The following is an 18,067-nucleotide window of genomic DNA, read 5'->3' on the forward strand; positions in this document are numbered from 1 at the left end:
CTACTGAGGGAAAGACGATGATCAAAGAATTACAAAGCAAGCCGTTACCTAAGGCAAAGATAATTGTTTATGTACTGGAAATGTAAAAGCCTTTCTCGGAAGAAACCTTTTGTGTTTTGAGCTTTCTAATAACTGCTGTATCACATGGTTGCATACAGCACTGTGCCCCCTGACCTTTGTATGAAATGGTTGTGGAACTGTTAGCATGTGATATTCAGGGGGTGAACATTAAATCCATGATATCAAATAAGTCTCCACCAGAGGGCGCCATGTGATTATTTCACATATTTTACCTGCTTTTCACCAGCTCAGTGTCTGCTCTTTCTCTCATTCCACTGCATATTTACCTATTTGTCAGATCACTACTATTCACGCTCAAGTGACTGAGACTGACCACTGGTTTTCACGCTAACATTCAATGTTTTTGATATTTAAACTGGACAAATACAGTGAAATAGGCGATAAATGCGCTTCTATGTATTTGTAAACAGACCTTTAATTATGCTTAGAGTCATTCTGACCTGAGGGAATAGTTGGGGAGAGTTGCAGTTGAAGTGTATGAAAGGATCGTTTTGTTTCTTTATTGTGGATAGCCTTTGTTATTTTGCATCCAGCTCAGGAGAACACACCCATGTGACACGTTCAATGAAGCATCAGGCTGAGAAAAAGTATTTTTTTTTAAGATTCAAAACAGTGACAGGGCTCACTCTGACCCATACCAAACCCATTCACTCTTTTGTCTTTGTTAGTCTTATTTGAAAGTGACACAAGTTTGACTCTAAAAGTGATGAAACAAGATAAAGGGAATCCTCTAGCTTCACAGACATCGGTTTCACACTGCCAGCGAACCGTCCACAGGTAGGGGCAGACTTGAACTACAGCTGAGACTTGATATTTGTCGAAGATTTTAATGTTTGATTGTTAATTTGCACATTTGTTTTCTTGTGTTAAACACGCGTCTGTGGGCTGCGTGGCTTCCCTCCCGGAGCTTTCCACAGTTCTGCGCATTTATACACTGTTGATGCTCTATGCAATCCACAGTTTTGGAGTAGGAGGAGGAGGAGGAGGAGGAGGAGGAGGAAGAAGTAGGGGGGCGCACTGTGTGCGTCAGTAGGCTAAAACATGTTCCAGCAGCGGGCTATGTTATTTGCTGCTATTTGCAGTTTGCTGTAGCCAAGTGTCAGACCGAGCTGGAGCAGAAACCTGCAGCTTCTCTTGTTGCTCTCCGCTGATGGAAATGCTCTCAGAAGGAATGGCATCTGTAAGGCTGCAGCTGGCAGACATGAGGTAAGCTGAAGTTGGCTTCTAGCGATTTAATTATTGAACACAGGAAAGCTACATTTGTTTTACATAGTTTGTTAATACTCCACTGGACCTCCAGCCTAGATGTCTGATTAACCTGAGCTGCCTGATGCACTTCCATCATCTGTTCAGCACCACGTGATATCGTTTTTGGTATATCTAAAATGCTTACACTGAATTCACTGTGTGGTAAGTATACTATCTGCTATCCCTTACCTTTTTTTTCAGGAATCTAACCCTGACCCTTGGCACTACAAGCACCATGCCAAAGAAAACACATCCAGTTGAGCCTCAGCTCTAAAAGGACAGAGGATGGCAGGAGGTGGAAGAAGGAGCACAGGGATGGGAAACAGACTGCAGTTACATGTGAGGTTGTTGACAGTGAGTGTGTTAATTGGAGTTGATCTGAGTTTGCTGGGCCTCATAGCTGGGGTTGCGGTCAGAGCCCAGAACAATGAGAGAAGGGTGTTGGCACATATCCCTGGTGACATTATCATAGGAGCTCTGTTCTCCGTTCACCACCAACCACCTGCAGACAAGGTACATGGTGTGTGTGTGCGTGTACGCATTTTTTTTCCATGTGTGTATATATGTGTTAAATGTTACTAATCCAGTTGTGTTACATTCTGGTCAGGTCCATGAGCGAAAGTGTGGTGCGGTGCGTGAGCAGTATGGGATCCAGAGAGTAGAGGCCATGATGCACACTCTGGACCGGATTAACGCAGATCCCACTATTCTCCCGAACATCACCCTGGGCTGTGAGATCAGGTCAGAAATCATCCACAAATGGGTCCTATAAAGCTCCTGACCCTGGCCACTGAGGTTCGATGTGGACCAAAGAACGCTGATGTAAAATAAGAGTGAACATGCCACCAGTTGCGGCTCATCATGTTGGCAGCAAATGTTTCCTGCATTTTGTTTTCATGTAATGTCTAATGAGCTTTGTTCAGTGCAATGCACTGTATTTGAATTCCAATCATTAAAGCAAGGGAAATGGTTTTAACAGCCTGTACAAAGTGGCTGTGATTGTCGGCACGTCTACCACTTAACTAAGCAAAGAAAAACTGAAGTTAATGTTTTTTTTGTTTTTTTTTTATTTGTGTGTGGACTTGGCCAAATTAAACCTCACTAACTTTGGCTAAACTTTGGATTCCACACAAACTGCTGTGTCTTAGTCAAATGGCTCTTTGAAAAGCATGAGACTCAGACTATGTACGTCTATTCGACTGCTCTAAACTGTCCTCACCATTTATTCCTGTCCTGCTTGCCAAAACAAAAATGTGAATTAAATCTTTCTCCACCAGGGACTCATGCTGGCACTCTGCAGTGGCACTAGAACAGAGTATTGAGTTCATTCGGGACACACTAGTGTCCAATGAAGAGGAGGAGAGTCAGGGCAGGTGCACTGCAGAGGCAGGTAGCTTGCTCCTTCAGGGGAAGAAGCCCATCGTGGGCTTGATTGGACCAGGATCCAGCTCTGTGGCCATCCAGGTGCAAAATCTGCTCCAGCTCTTTAACATCCCACAGATAGCCTACTCAGCCACTAGCATGGATCTCAGTGACAAGGTAAGACCAGCTAACAAAGAACATTGTCAAAGTCTGAAATAATTTTAATTTACATAAACTTTGTCTCGTTCTAAAAAGGTAATGTCCATGAAGCTTTCATGGGTTGAGGTTTATAGTAGCAGTTATTGAATGAATGCATATGTATCAATTTGAAAAAAGGCAATACTGCAGACCTGTGAACATGTAAATTTCTTCCAACAGAGCCTGTATAAATATTTTTTGAGGGTAGTGCCATCAGATATGCAACAGGCCAGAGCTATGGTGGACATAGTCAAGAGATACAGTTGGAGTTACGTGTCTGCAATACACACAGAGGGTAAGGGCCGTGCACGTGTATGTTCCAGTTTTACATGTCCCATTCTTATATTATGACATTCCTTTCTTAAACTTTCAATGCCAAAGTTTTTGTTTTAGTTATTTGAAGGGGCAGAAAAGAAGCATTTTCCTTTATACTGCATTTTTACAGTAGATACACAGATATACATGCAGTACTAATACATGTTTTCTTTTTCTCTCTGCTATTTTCATTAAAGGAAAACGTATAGTCAAAGATTTTTAAGAAACACCTGTCGTGCTTTGAGCTCTGGACATCATGGCACTCTGTCAACTGATTTCACCGATTACATTCATACAGCCGTTACTGTGATGGTGAATCTATCATATTTTATAGTGCAGATACAAGGCTGATCTCTTAACTCTTATCTTAAAGTAGTCCCATCCCTTGCTCTGAACATGAACACACAGGGGTGTCACAACTTTAAAAGATCCAGGCCTGGGATCTATAATCCTGCCTAATCTGAAACAAAACACATTGGCATCATTCTCAATATCAGCCTAAATATTATATGCTTTTCAGTCAATTAATTTACTCTTCCTTGAGGCCATTATGTTTATGAAATAAATCCCTCTGGATAAGAATAATTGCAAAATCCTGCCTGGATCATTCAAGTGTATTCCATAAAAATATTAAACTGTTACAGAGAAGGATTTTATTGCATACTAAATGTTATTTTCCAGGATAAACCTTAAGTCATATGTATCTCTTATTATAAGACAAGCATTACATTTTATTTCTTATATTTTATTTATGGAGCAAACTACAGCACATTGCTAGTGTTTGCTATAGCGGGAGTGGTGCATTGCAAAAAAACTGCACATTTGTTATTATATGCACATGCTTGATTTATATAGTAAAGTATTGACTAGTTACATGACAACTAAAAATGTTCTGTGGAAAAGTCCTTAGCATTTCTTGTATTCACAAAAAGACTATCTGGACAATTACAAAGGAAAGATAAAACACATCAAATGATCATAATGAAAACAAATGACACTGTCAATAGTAACATTCACAGAAAGCTAAAATAAGGTAAAAGGTGAGTTTGAAAAAAAAACTTAAAGACTGTGGTACCACTCACAGAGGCATGTGAGAGTAAAACTCACATGTAGTAATGAAAAGGATGCCTCAGACACTGTTGTGACCAGAGAGACTACACTTGCAAAGAGTAATAACTAGGTGACCTAATTTCCAGCAAAAACAGCGAAGTCTAACCCCTGACAGTCCCCATAACTGGGACAAAATTACCAGATTCAAGTGTTGGCAGTGTATTTTACACCACACCATGTAGCACAACAAAAACTGTATAAATGCACAACATTTAGTAGCAACAGCAGGTTTTTAAATTCTAGTGGAATTAAAGGGAATAAAAAAAAAAAAAAAAAAAAACACATACCTGCCCAATATCTGAAATACTTTCTTAAAGTCTTTTGTCTAAGTCTAATCTGTTTGGTTTGTTAGCTGTAATTAGGTAACAATCTCCAGGTTTAATGTATGCAGTATTCTGTGTATAACAGCCATTCTGTCCCAACCATAGGTAATTATGGTGAGAGTGGCATGGAAGCGTTTAAAGATATGGCTGCAAAGGAGGGACTCTGCATTGCCCACTCTGATAAGATATACAGCAATGCAGGGGAACAGAGCTTCGATAAGCTATTGCAGAAACTACGAGCCCACCTGCCTAAAGCCAGGGTGGTGGCCTGCTTCTGTGAGGGCATGACGGTCCGAGGCATACTGATGGCCATGAGACGACAACGCCTGGTGGGGGAGTTTCTGCTGGTTGGAAGGTGAGTGGTGGATTAAAAATTGTAATTTATGGCAGGGGGAAAAAAAAAAAAAAAAAAAAAAAAACTGCTCCAGGTCTCTTAGTGTTGTGTTCATTTTCAATCCAGACTCATCAGATGTCCAGCATCATCGTAAAAGATGTGTTTGTTGTCGCTGGGGTCATCACTGTCCTCTTATCATCCGTATTATCATCTTCATCACATCACATCACTGGGGGTCTTGGAAACTAAAGGTATTTTTAATGACCTGTTTTGTATTTATGTTATGCCAGGAACTTTTATGAGTCAGAAATACAGTAAATTAAACATTTTCTAAAAAGGTCTGCCATTGAAATAATTAGAACTAAGTTATAAATTCATTCAAGAAGAGGAAATGCTTGTTTAAAAATATGAGAAAAAGTAAGTGGGGAAGAGGGGGTTGATTTAGCTGGAGGTTTCAATCTCCTCCAAGAATGACAGGTTTTATTTTAAGGTTTAGCTCTCTGGCTCACTCTCATCCCTGGTGTTCTATAAATGCCTTTCCTCATTAGGAGCCACATATATAGGCTGTCGTTCAACTATGACAGCAGGAATCATAAAATAACCTTGAACTACATACTGTACTCCTAAAACACCTTGCTTTAAAATTCATATCACCATATAAAAGCCTTCAAACAGTCGGTGTTGTTGTCTGCTTAACATTATAGTTAAGATGTTGCACCATGCTGTTGGGTTTTGAAACTAATAAGATCTGAGATTCCTGTCCTTCTTGATGCTATCATTTTATACATGCAAATTATGTGTCCAATTAAAATTCTGTTCTTCTACCATGGCATTTTTCTTTTAAACCTTCATCACCTTTCTTGCTATCCTTCTTTGTTAACTGCACAAACTATTCTTTTCATGTCAGCCATGAGGATTTGTCATCAGTGTTTGTGTGCAGCGCAGTGTATGCATGCGTAGGTTCCATTTATAGAAAGAGACTGAAGGAGCAGATGATGGGCTTTTTTTGTTTTGTTGAGTTGCCAGCACTGCTTAAGCCTATTTTGAACGGTTGTATCCAAGCTACTGTCAGCCGTCAGCTTGGGAGTATAGAAATTATTGGAGATATCAAAATTTTGGGCATATGTCACAGAAATGTCATACAATTAAGATGGTCTATGAAACTTTGTCTTTCATTTTCGCTCTAGAGCCACCACACAGTTAATATTTATCTTAAGTTAAATTGTTCCACTTCTAATAAATTGATTGCTATTAAATTTTGTGCAGATATTCATGTAATCTAGTGACTCTTATGTTAGAGGGTGAATGTGCCATTCAGCTTGCTGATTTGAATCATGTTCGGTTCAACTTAAAGATTTGTACCTTGCTCAATTTTTTCCTAAACTAAACAGTTGCATCACCAGCTGCAGCACTGGCTCATACTAGATTGAGTTCAGTACATTCAGTCTGTTCACTTGAATAGATTACAGAACAAATCACTGGTTAATGGTTTAGCTTGAAATTATTAACGTCAGTTATTGGATTACGATTGTCTGTGGTTTTCAAAGTCTTAATAGGCTTAGCCTGTGTTCAGCTTAGCTATGTAAGTGTTTGAGCGCTGTTAAAACAAGCAGGACTGAAGGCAATACCTCTGCTAACAGCTAATGATTTGGTCAGTGATAATGATTCAGTATGGTCAGTTCAGGTTAAAAGACTTATTGTACTAAACACCTTTAATTGATTTCCCATTACTGTCCATGCAAATCTAGTGACATTCCCACCACTCTATACTTCACTCTTTTTCATCCTATCAATTAAATGTAATCAGCTTATAATTACTCCAAATGCTCCCTACTGATCCTGAGATTCAGATTATGTTTTGATTAATATAATTGGCTTTCCCTACAAAAATTCCCCATTACTGCTACTTTTCCTTGTCCCTGGAAGGGTATGAATAGACTGCCACATTTATCAGAGGAGACGTACAGTGTGGCAGCCATTTAATTAAAGTGCTACAATCAGCCACTTGGATTTACAAGTGTCAGTAATGCAACGTGATCCCACATTGGCTTCCCATGTACAAATACCACCACATACTGGAGAACCTGAGTAAACCAGAAATGCAGCAATCAATATTGCTTATGCTGTAGCAGAGTGTTTTTTTTTTCCCTGTTTGGTTCAGAAAGTTGTTTTGATTTTTGTGGATCCATTTTAGAAGTGGACATCTTTCCCATGACAAGTTCATACTAGGGTTCTAAAGGGTCCTCTCAGAAAAGCTGACAGGTATTGTGCCATATGAGGTGAAATACGAGCCTGTGTGTCTTCAGGCCTGTGGGTGGTGTAGCAACACGCTTCATACAGCATATGGCCCTTCCAGGTCAATGTGTGGGTTTCAGAGCTCTCGTTCAAGAGTGATTCAAACTATCCAGAGTCAAAGCTCTCCATGCTTTTCATATTCATTTCTGACTCTTTTGCTTGTGTACCATTTCTACACTAGCTTCCCTAAGGATATGTTATGAAATAATCTCCTACCTCTCCCAGAGAACCAGGCATAATAAAAAATCCACCCACACTGCTGTTGTGTAACTCCAGTTTGGTTAGTAAAGTTTTAAAAATGACTGCTTTTCTTTTTTTGTCAGAAAGAGTGCAAATGTGAGGTGTGCATGTCTACATGTGTGGATACGTGTGAAGGTGTGATCAGCCTTCTCTCTGTGTTGATTGCAGACAACTGTCATGTCTGAGCGATAATAATAAATGGAGTAGAAAACTTCACAGATGAGAAAGAGTCCAACCCACAATGTTTTTTAATAGCAGACCTGTGTCTAGAGATGCTGCTAGTGTCCATTGATTGTTTTGCACAGTAACGTTAGGCAGAAGGTGTTGTCACAAACAGCCTTTCTGTTAAATGAAGTTAATCACATAACATTTACAAATCAATATGATCTGATTTCAAAATTATAATAACAGCATGTTCCTACAAAGCAGGCTTCAGATTTTTTGTTAAGTCAAGCAAATCAATATGCTCTTCATTTTAAGAATGTCTCAGTGGACTTCACAGATAATGAGCTTACAGAGATCCAATTAATGAGCAGCCAGACACAAACTTTGCAAGCAAAGTTATGTGACCATGTAAGTAATAAAAGCAAAAAGAAAACCTAGCACATTCAGAAGAACAGATACCAGGCTTCTCTATCCCAACCAGCCAATTCCTTCTGACACCATCAAACTTTGATCCCTGCAGGTTTATTACAAGTTAACTTTGCACATAAACAACATATTTAAAATTCACTTTACAATTCATGGATTGGATGAGGAAGCAATTACTTTTATTTTATCAACCAGTGAGTCTTTGTACCTCTGAGTCATCATGATACATTTTTAATTCTACTGTAACTCCGTAGAGCAGTCTTTAGGTTCATTTTGCAAGACACCACCTGCCTTCTTCAATCTGTGCAACATTGTTCTGACAATGTACATTTAACATTAAAAACAAATCAGGAATACATAAAGTCCTGTGCAACCTCCTGAATACTTTGGTTTCTGTATAAGACTTAGTAAGCTATACTACAGAAAGATGTACCAAAAATAGTTTGTATTTATCCCTGTACATATTTCAGCACTTGACTTTAAAATGTTTTATTCAATAGCAAAAAAAAAAACCCACAAAAAAAAAAAAAACCTATAGACTATAAAAAGGAATAAAACATATCAAATATATATATTCTTGCTGAGTCTAATCTTTACTTCTACCTTCTTCTAACAACCTGCTGTACCTTTGTCTATGTTTTCTCTTCCTCTTGCCCAGTGATGGTTGGGCAGACAGGTATGATGTAACTGACAGCTATGAGAAGGAGGCAGCGGGTGGAATCACTATAAAGTTAAAGTCGGCGTATGTGACCTGGTTTGATGATTATTACCTGAACCTAAAGCCTGATGCCAACCTGAGGAACCCCTGGTTCCCTGAGTTCTGGCAGCACCGCTTTCAGTGCAGGTTGAGAGGACATCCTCAGGAGAGCACCGTGTACAACCGCACCTGCACTTGTTAGTACAGCACAGAGATCATGTCTCCACACTTTCCACTGGTCATCTAGTCTGTTTCAATTCAAAAATTTTAGATTAGATTACACTTTAGATTACAGTGACAGGGTTTCTCCTTCTGAGCAGGTCTCTGTTCTCCACAGGGAGAGAGTCTCTGCGGCATCAATATGCCCAAGACACCAAAATGGGCTTTGTGATAAATGCCATTTATTCCATGGCTTACGGCCTTCATGCCATGCAGCAATCCCTCTGTCCGGGCTATAAGGTATGATAGTGAACAGTTTGTACATTTGTGCACTTTCACATTGGCCCTCACAATACTGACAGGGTTTACATTTCCCCAGGGTTTGTGTGAGGCCATGCGGCCCATCGATGGCCGCAAGCTGCTGGATTTCTTGATGAAAACTAACTTTACTGGTGTATCTGGGGAGACCATCCACTTTGACCAGAATGGTGACTCACCTGGCAGGTAAGGATGTTGGCAAAGGAAGAAAAGAAATATATGACATAGAAGAAAAGAATGGTACAACTTTGCATATGTTTCATGCATACAGTATATGTACCTCAGGTATGAAATCATGAACTTCAAGCACATAGGCGAAGATGAGTATGCTTATATCCATGTGGGAAGCTGGGATCAGGGTGGCCTAAAGATGAACGATGAAGAAATCTGGAGTAACAACAGTGAAATCATTCAGTCAGTCTGCTCTGAGCCCTGCCAGAAGGCACAGATCAAGGTATTCACCAGCCCACCACACATCGTTTAACATTGTTGATAGATGTGTTAGAAATCTCTACATGCTATTTTGAGTTTCTTTGTACCTATATTTTATTTACATGCATGCTGTAGAGCATACGTCCTCCTCCTCAATGATATTTATAGTCTACATCGTACCAGGTTTTATATAATGGAAATCCACTTTTCCTAATATTGACACCAGTTGTTTCTGTAAAGGTTATTTTCAACCAAAAAAACAGATGGTTTCTTACATTCGTGCTTCCCTGTACACCAGAGAACATGTCATAGTTTTTCTGAAGAATACTGCCAGGCAACACCCACACAGCAGTCTTAAACTGATCCCACAGGTCTACAAAAACAGTCCAATCTGATCCTCAAATACTGCACCAGGGAATCAGCAAAGCTCTTTGTTTAGGTTCTATCATCTCCAATCAGGGCTTGACTAACTCCCTCCATAGCCACCAAATCATGCAGTCTGCCTCCTCTTTATCATCCCAAGTCTCTAACAGTAAACCCTTCCTACACATGCATATAAAGTTCCAGGTTACCATCACAGAGTTAATATGCAGACTGGAAACAGAAATGAAAGAATGATACTGCATGTAGAAGTCCTACATTAAAAACTGTCAAATTAAAAGAAAGTTTTCTTAAAAGTGAAAGTACCCACTCCACAGACCTGCATGTCTTACATTGTGAGAGAAACCTCCAGCAGCTGTTATATTCCCAAGCAAACATGTAAACTCACACAGAAATAACAGTAGGTGAGACCTGACACTAAGGCCTTCTCCATGTCAAGTGACTAACCACTGACCCACATACTGTACCCTAGTTCATTTTCTCTTGTATTTCTATGCTAAAAGGCTGCTAAGACAAAACCTTTTTTTTTTTTTTTTTCCTACACATTTTTCCTTTTAATCTCCTGAGAAAGAAATCCTCATCTCCTAGCCCTATAGGACATTCAGAGTGTAAGATTAGCTACAGAAACGTGCCATTGGAGCTTTGAGACCTTTCTGCCCTGTCTTAAATGTGTGTGAATGTGTGTGTACGTCTCAGGTAATCCGTAAAGGAGAGGTGAGCTGCTGCTGGACCTGTACTCCCTGCAAAGACAATGAGTTTGTGTTTGATGAGTATACTTGTCGAGCCTGTGTCCTGGGCTCCTGGCCTACAGATGACCTTACGGGTAAACACACTTTTATGTCTCCATTACTTACAAATGCACGATTTCCAACCCGGCCAGAAGAGACACAAATCTGGGTCAAACACTGATGGTGCACTCAAAATCCCCTCAGATCTTACATAGCACACAGACCACTAACACTCTAAACTAAGACAAACTCCCTACTGCACAGAAATCAACACAAATACGTAGTGTACACACACCAAGAGACTTGAGATTCCTGCCAGAATAAAGGATTTGGCTGAAGCTTAGATTTCTTAGCTTCAAAGTCTATCAAAACAGTTTGAAACCACATCCCACAATACAGTATTTTAGTTTGTCTGTAGTTGGAACAGTTAAAGTATACTGTGTGTATCTCCCATAACACAACACCTCTGTATTTGTTTATCCTATTATCACTCTGTTCAAGCACTTTTTCTCCATTAGGGATCCTTTTAATGTTTCACAACATATTTGCCTCATCTCATGACCCCACTGTACTGTAGACTGAATATTTTACACATAACACAATCTGAGTCTCTCCACATCAAGCTTATGAAGTGGTTAAACTTTTCTGTTCGTTTTTTTTCCTCATCCATGATCTCTCTGCATCCCTAAGGTTGTGAGCCAATCCCGGTGCAGTATGTGCGTTGGGGGGATCCAGAGCCCATCGCTGCAGTGGTGTTTGCCTGCCTGGGCCTCATGGCTACGCTTTTTGTTACTTCAGTCTTCATTAAGTAATTACAATCTACAGTTCTCCCAGCATACAAACTGAAAATCACTAGCACTATTTAGGACAATATAGCAATTAATAGCAATGCGTAATAGTTCAACTTTGCACAGTTTTAAAAAAAAAAAAAAAAAAACAGAAACCAGACACTCACATTCAAACCAATAGGCACTCTAGAGTCACCAATTAACCTCAGACTATCTCTTTGGACTATGAGACAAAGATGGAGTACCCAGAGAAAACCCACAACATGTAAATAACCCAGTGTTGATATTAGGAAATTGCTATATAACAACTTAAAAACAAGCACAAATATATAGAGCTGCATTATAACTTAAAATGTATTACAGTAAACTACAAATGGCTTATTATGTAATTGGTTGGTTCAAATGAATCTAAATTTACTGTTCAGGCCAATTTTTAGCAAATTTGTGAATGTGTATATAATTCTGACTTATCGGTAGATTTTGGGACACTCCTGTGGTCAAGTCATCCAGTCGTGAGCTTTGCTACATCATCCTGGCTGGAATTTGTCTGGGCTACCTTTGCACCTTCACCCTTATCGCCAAGCCCCACATAGTCTACTGCTACCTCCAAAGGCTGGGAATCGGCCTGTCCCCTGCCATGAGCTACTCTGCTCTGGTCACCAAGGTATTTTATTGCCAGGAGACAGAGGAACAAATTTACACAGTTCAAGTAATAGTATAGGTTAGCTTCATGTTTCACTTCCTGTGAAACTTTAGAAGTTAAAGCCGTACAGTTCCATCATTTGCTTAATTTGATTTCACAGTTTTCTATTTCTAAATTTCTATAATGCCACTAAATAATGCACTGTAACTGTGCCACAAATGAATATGTTATTCTTCTACCCTCTTATTAAATGTCTGATTAAATGACAGATTTCAATGTCTTTGTTTATTCCATTTTTCCTGACACATTGCCATGTGAAAGAGGATGCTGGGACTGAGTTGCATTTGAATAGTAGGTTCAAGAGTCAGCAGACCAAAACTGCAAAATGTACACTGACCAAAAGTGCAGAGCACCGACTTTCATCAAACACGTACAGAACTGGATACTGTGTATGTTGAAGAATTTTGTAGAGACCAGACTAACCATAATAGCCTATTGTTAATGCAATTTCACCTGTAAGCATTATGAGCCATAAATTACATGCTTTTTGCAGAATTTAATTATTGAAAAATATTTTTTTTAATTTATAGGGCCTTTCTGATTTCACTTATGAACAACTATCAGACAACATGTATGCTATAGTCCCATATTTTGAGGTTTTCAGCCTAAATAGTTGTGCATCTACTGTAAGGAAAAGGGCAGGAATAAAAGATCTTCCTCCAGAGACTGGATGGTGTCCAGTTTTAAAAGGGAGGTATGGTAGAAGTTGAGGATGTGTGTGTAGGCTGAGGTTTAAGATCTGGGAACTGAAAAGGGGATTATTGTTATGAATCATTGTGAACAGTATTCTGCTTGATGTAAGAGAAGCCTAGATAACAATTTGATCTATTTTTTATCCAGACCAACCGTATAGCACGGATCCTGGCAGGCAGCAAGAAGAAGATCTGCACTAAGAAACCTCGATTTATGTCCGCCTGCGCACAATTGGTCATCGCCTTCCTACTCATACTGCTGCAGCTAGGGATTATTGTGGCACTTCTGATCATAGAGCCACCACAGGTGTGTGTATATAAGCTACACAATGTGGGGGATGTTCATGTACATTCAGTTACTCAACCTGAGCAACCTTTTCCTTTGCCTCCTTCCAGGTGATCTATGACTATCCTAGTATCCGTGAGGTACACTTGATCTGCAATTTGACCACTCTGGGGGTGGTGGCACCTCTGGGGTATAATGGCCTACTTATCCTCAGCTGCACCTTTTACGCCTTCAAGGTACTTCACCCTAACAGTAGTTAATACAATGGTTGGCACACTTTCTTAGATTAGTTTGTTTCTGTCTTTGTACAGAGTATTTTTTTTCAGTTTTCATCTCTATTCTATTCTATCTACTTTACCCCACTTTAAATGATATTTCATTTTCTTTTGTTTTACAGACTCGTAATGTACCAGCTAATTTTAATGAGGCTAAGTATATTGCCTTTACCATGTACACCACCTGTATCATCTGGCTGGCATTTGTTCCGATCTACTTTGGCTCAAACTATAAGATCATAACCATGTGCTTCAGTGTCAGCCTCAGTGCCACAGTGGCTCTCTGCTGCATGTTTGTCCCAAAGGTGAGAAATGAAACAGAATTACAATGAGGAAAAACTCAAAGAATCATCTGTATATTGAAAGTATTTTTCATCACTGCATCTTCATACCAATAGTTAATTCCTGTTCGTTTTCGTCATCAGGTTTACATCATGCTCGCCAAGCCTGAGAAAAATGTCCGCAGTGCTTTCACAACATCCACAGTGGTGCGCATGCATGTAGGTGATGCCAAGAAAGCCGCCAAATCTGGCAAGTCCACTAGCAGCATGGCCAACTTGTTTCGACGTCGTGGCTCTGCACAGGACAACATCAGGTGACGCCTCATAAGCAAATCAAATACAAATATTTCAAGTAAAACACTGTCCTCCTTAAGGCCATATACTTAAGATATCTCCGCACATGTATAGAAAGACAGCTCCAATGAAATATTTTCAAAAACACAACTGTTGTGTCTTAAACTATCTGTGTTAAGTCAGAGCTGCAACAAGGTGGATGTGAAACCAAGAAACACACAGTCCCTTAGCAGAGAAATGGCTACTTGATTTGGGTTAAGTACTCTCAGAGGAGACCCACTGCCTTCAAGGATTACTCTTTCTAGGGAAGATAAAGGAAAATGGAAGGAGATGTAAAATTACACTGAAAGCAAAAGATAGAATGGGGGATGGTAGAAATACTAACAAGAAATGGAACATAAGTCTCATGGTAGACAGATGAAGATTTTTTGACTAAGTATTATCAAGATATCTGCCATTATTCCATATATGCAGAAGAAGGTAACTTATTTTTACATGTTGCAGTTCCAATGGGAAATCTGTGAGTTGGGTGCAGAACGAGCGCAGCTACAGACCAAATCTATGGAAGAGGATGTCATTCCACGTCAAGAAAAAGGAAACAGTCGAGACAAACCAGACGGCCATCATCAAACCCTTCTCCAAAGGAGGAGATACACCTGTGGACACTGCTGTCAAAGAGCAATATGAAGAGCCAGAAGTGTCTTTGCCCTTTGTCTGCTCGCCTTCTCAGTCACCACTGCCCACCATCAGCCAGCATGCAGTGAAGGGAAGGGTTCTCCAGGGAGGGGTGGATGCAGAAGAGGCTCAAGCTTTATCCACCTATATACCTGAACACCCTGCTGGGGTCAGAAGAAGAGGTGGGGACAACAGTCAGGGTATCGTTGTAGTGGACAGTGAGGATGCTAGCATCATAGGTGTGGGTGACATTGGAATAGGGATAATTGGTGTCCAAACCCAGGGCACCACCATCATGGATCAAATCAGTTCTGTGGTTAACCGTTTCACTGCCAACATCAGTGAGCTCAACACCATGATGCTACCAGGGGGAGGTAACATCAGCCCCATCTCCACGACTGCTCTGCCTACAGCTATAGATACGGCCCCATGCCCTCCTCAGTACCTCACATCCAGGGGCAGACAGGCCCCCTCCACTGTCACCACATATGCTGAGGTCATGCCTGTCTCCAATTTCTGTGAGAATCGTCCAGCGGGTAAGATTTACGAGCACCTGGCTGGGACTTGCATGAGTACCAGACGAGTCAAGGATATGGAGGAGCTGTTGGCTCTGACTCCTCCCTCCCCATTTCGAGACTCAATGAGCTCTAATGGCAGTTCGCCCCCCTCGCTGTCCCCAGCCTCTGAAGCTGAATACGACCAGTTGCTGCTGAGGCACTACAGCCAGAGCTCCTCCTCCCTCTAAACCTTTCTTTCTCTATGTGCATCCTCTTTTCAAGAAGACGACGATTCTGGACTGAACCAAACTCTTGGAGGCCTTCCTACATATGGCTATTTTGAATGTTTAAACAGATTTTTTTTTAAAAACATTGTCATTTTCACATTGGATTAAATGTACCCACACATGCTTCCAGTGAGAGGATAGAAAAACACCAGTGACAGAAATAAGTGACACTGAAATGAAGCTGCACAATGTCAGGGCTTCATCTTTTGCTTCCTAGCAAGTAAAAAAATGTCAAATTAAAATTAACACGTGGGCATTTTACAGCGTTTTAGTCTGACAGGTTTCTAATGCACATTTCAAATTCCAAAGAAAATACAGATTCATTATTAAATGGTACAAATAAAAATTGGGGGGGACTTTACCAAATATTTATGTTTGGTGCTTCTTTGGATTATGTCAAAATAGATTTTGGCATAAAGGTTGTTAATATAATGAATCTCACAATGGCATTAGCTTTTTTTTAATAATTTTTTTTTTAGGTAAGTGCAGGTATCAGAACATTAAAAATAGTTATATATCTTGCATTACATATTAACATAAAACAAAGTGTGACCTTGTTTTATTTCCTGTATTACTGTTAACTTTCTGTACATGTGACATTTTCCTTACTGATAACTTTTCCTACCCTTTATTTTGAGACCTAGTAGGATGTAGATTGGATATCAGAATGAAGACATCTGTCCAAAGGAAAACAGCTCAAATAACTGTCTGAAATCAAATGTCCAAACGTGACATTTTCCTGTCTAACTTGTTGTCAGCCCTGTTAAGACAAGGAGAAAGTCTACAGATACTACAATATGCAAATCAAGAAGCAGTTTCTTTTTGTGCACAGTTCTCAGTGACCTGAGAATGAAACCCATCCCAAGAGGACAGGAGCTCTTTACATCTCAAGGGAATATAAGACGTTGTCTCAGTGGACACAACATCACCAGGTGTCTCACCCACAATGAGCTTATGACCTACTTTGATGTCTTCTTTATGGTTTTTCTCTTGATGTGACTTAGTTGAATCTAAGATGACTACATGAAGTGGACCAAAATTATTTTCCACCTCAGGATATGTCTGAACCAAAATACCCACTGACTTTAACCTCTACCTGCAGAATGAGCGCCGTCATCTGCTGGCTCAAAAATGTTTCCAGTTTGCATGATGTCAATATTTGTTTGCACTCAGTTGTATTTGTTATTACTTTTAAATATTCTACACTTCAAACCAGTTAAATTAAAATATACAGTATCAAGGTAAGGATGATATTGCTGATATTAATATGTTTTAAGATTAGTTTTAGGAGCGAAGTGAACTGGACATGTTCCAGATTTGTCAGACATCTATTGCAAAACAGAGTCCAGTCTGGCTTTTTACCCATACGTGCCAATGTGTCCCTACAGTAAATTGCATTGTGTTTCTGCAAATGGGCTCACATTGAGAATCCTACTGTAAGTCCACATAGATTCTACCCTTTCAGGTATTATAGGAATGATATTTTTTATAATATTTATGGCATTTTGGCTATTAATGCTTAAATTTGAAAACTGATATTCTTTTTATATCTGCATTGTTGGTTTCTCTGAGGAATAACAGTCTGAATTCACAGGCTTGAAGCTTTTCAACTTCTAATTATATGTAGGATGTAACTGAAGATGTTCATGTACAGTGTAGGGGTTTAGCTTTTCTTTATTAAGTAACATTTGAATCTACATTTCTGCTCTTTTTGTATGTTTACACTGAAGAATGCATTTGTTGTTCTTGAAATGTGCAGTATTTTTTACTAGTGTCAATGGGAAAAAAAAGCAGACAATTCCCATATTTGCATGCAGGTTTGTGTTAACTGGCATTTTCACTGTATTCCTGGAATTCTCTATTATCTACAGAAAACATTTATCTTTGTCTTATCTCTTCTGCTTTTCATACTGCCTGACATAGCACTTACGCTTATGTGGCATTAAAGTTTTCCATCCAAAGGGCAAAACACTTTTTATAGTAATTTGTAAATGCTTATTTGCATTGTAGGAATATGTCATTCATGAAAATTAAAATAGAAATTCTTGACTGCAATAACAGGAATTAACATATTTATTTACAGCTATTACATCAAAATGATAACTGCAGCTGGAAAAAGTTTCAAAAGGACTCATTACACTGGCATACCATTTTATAATATCACTTTAAGCATTGGAATAGACTAGAGTATGTTTTAAGGAGCTGCTGCTGCTAAGAACTGGATCATGTGTGGTGTTATTTTTAACACTTCCTAAGTCAATGTTACTTATGAACCTTATCTAAATAAGATAATTGTGTCAACTCACCATGTGATAATTAATAAACCTAAAGGGAAATAGGGTTTTTAGGGCATTCTTCATTAAATAACGTGATATAATTTCCTAAGCCATAAGTTACAGACCAAAATTGTTCAGTGAAATTAAAATTCACTCGGATCATGGGCACAGTTTATTCCTAGCTGGAGCATAATAGTTTTG

At 39.4% G+C, this 18,067-nt stretch overlaps 1 protein-coding gene across 1 annotated transcript; it reads left to right on the top strand.

Annotated features, from left to right (window-relative positions):
* Window positions 1-1,169: 1,169 nt before the first annotated feature.
* Window positions 1,170-17,413, top strand: grm5a (glutamate receptor, metabotropic 5a). Its single transcript, XM_026328989.1, is given in 20 exon segments — window positions 1,170-1,287; window positions 1,531-1,842; window positions 1,937-2,070; window positions 2,607-2,868; window positions 3,070-3,184; window positions 4,743-4,992; window positions 5,107-5,206; window positions 5,441-5,448; window positions 8,756-8,991; window positions 9,132-9,253; window positions 9,333-9,457; window positions 9,557-9,725; window positions 10,781-10,907; window positions 11,503-11,620; window positions 12,078-12,264; window positions 13,144-13,302; window positions 13,392-13,517; window positions 13,679-13,861; window positions 13,982-14,151; window positions 14,636-17,413. Coding segments are annotated over 19 exon segments (3,735 nt in total). The 5' UTR covers window positions 1,170-1,287; window positions 1,531-1,614; the 3' UTR covers window positions 15,552-17,413.
* Window positions 17,414-18,067: the final 654 nt, after the last annotated feature.

This window comes from Mastacembelus armatus, chromosome 14 (genome assembly GCF_900324485.2).
Source record: "Mastacembelus armatus chromosome 14, fMasArm1.2, whole genome shotgun sequence".
NCBI classification, from domain to species: Eukaryota; Metazoa; Chordata; class Actinopteri; order Synbranchiformes; family Mastacembelidae; genus Mastacembelus; species Mastacembelus armatus.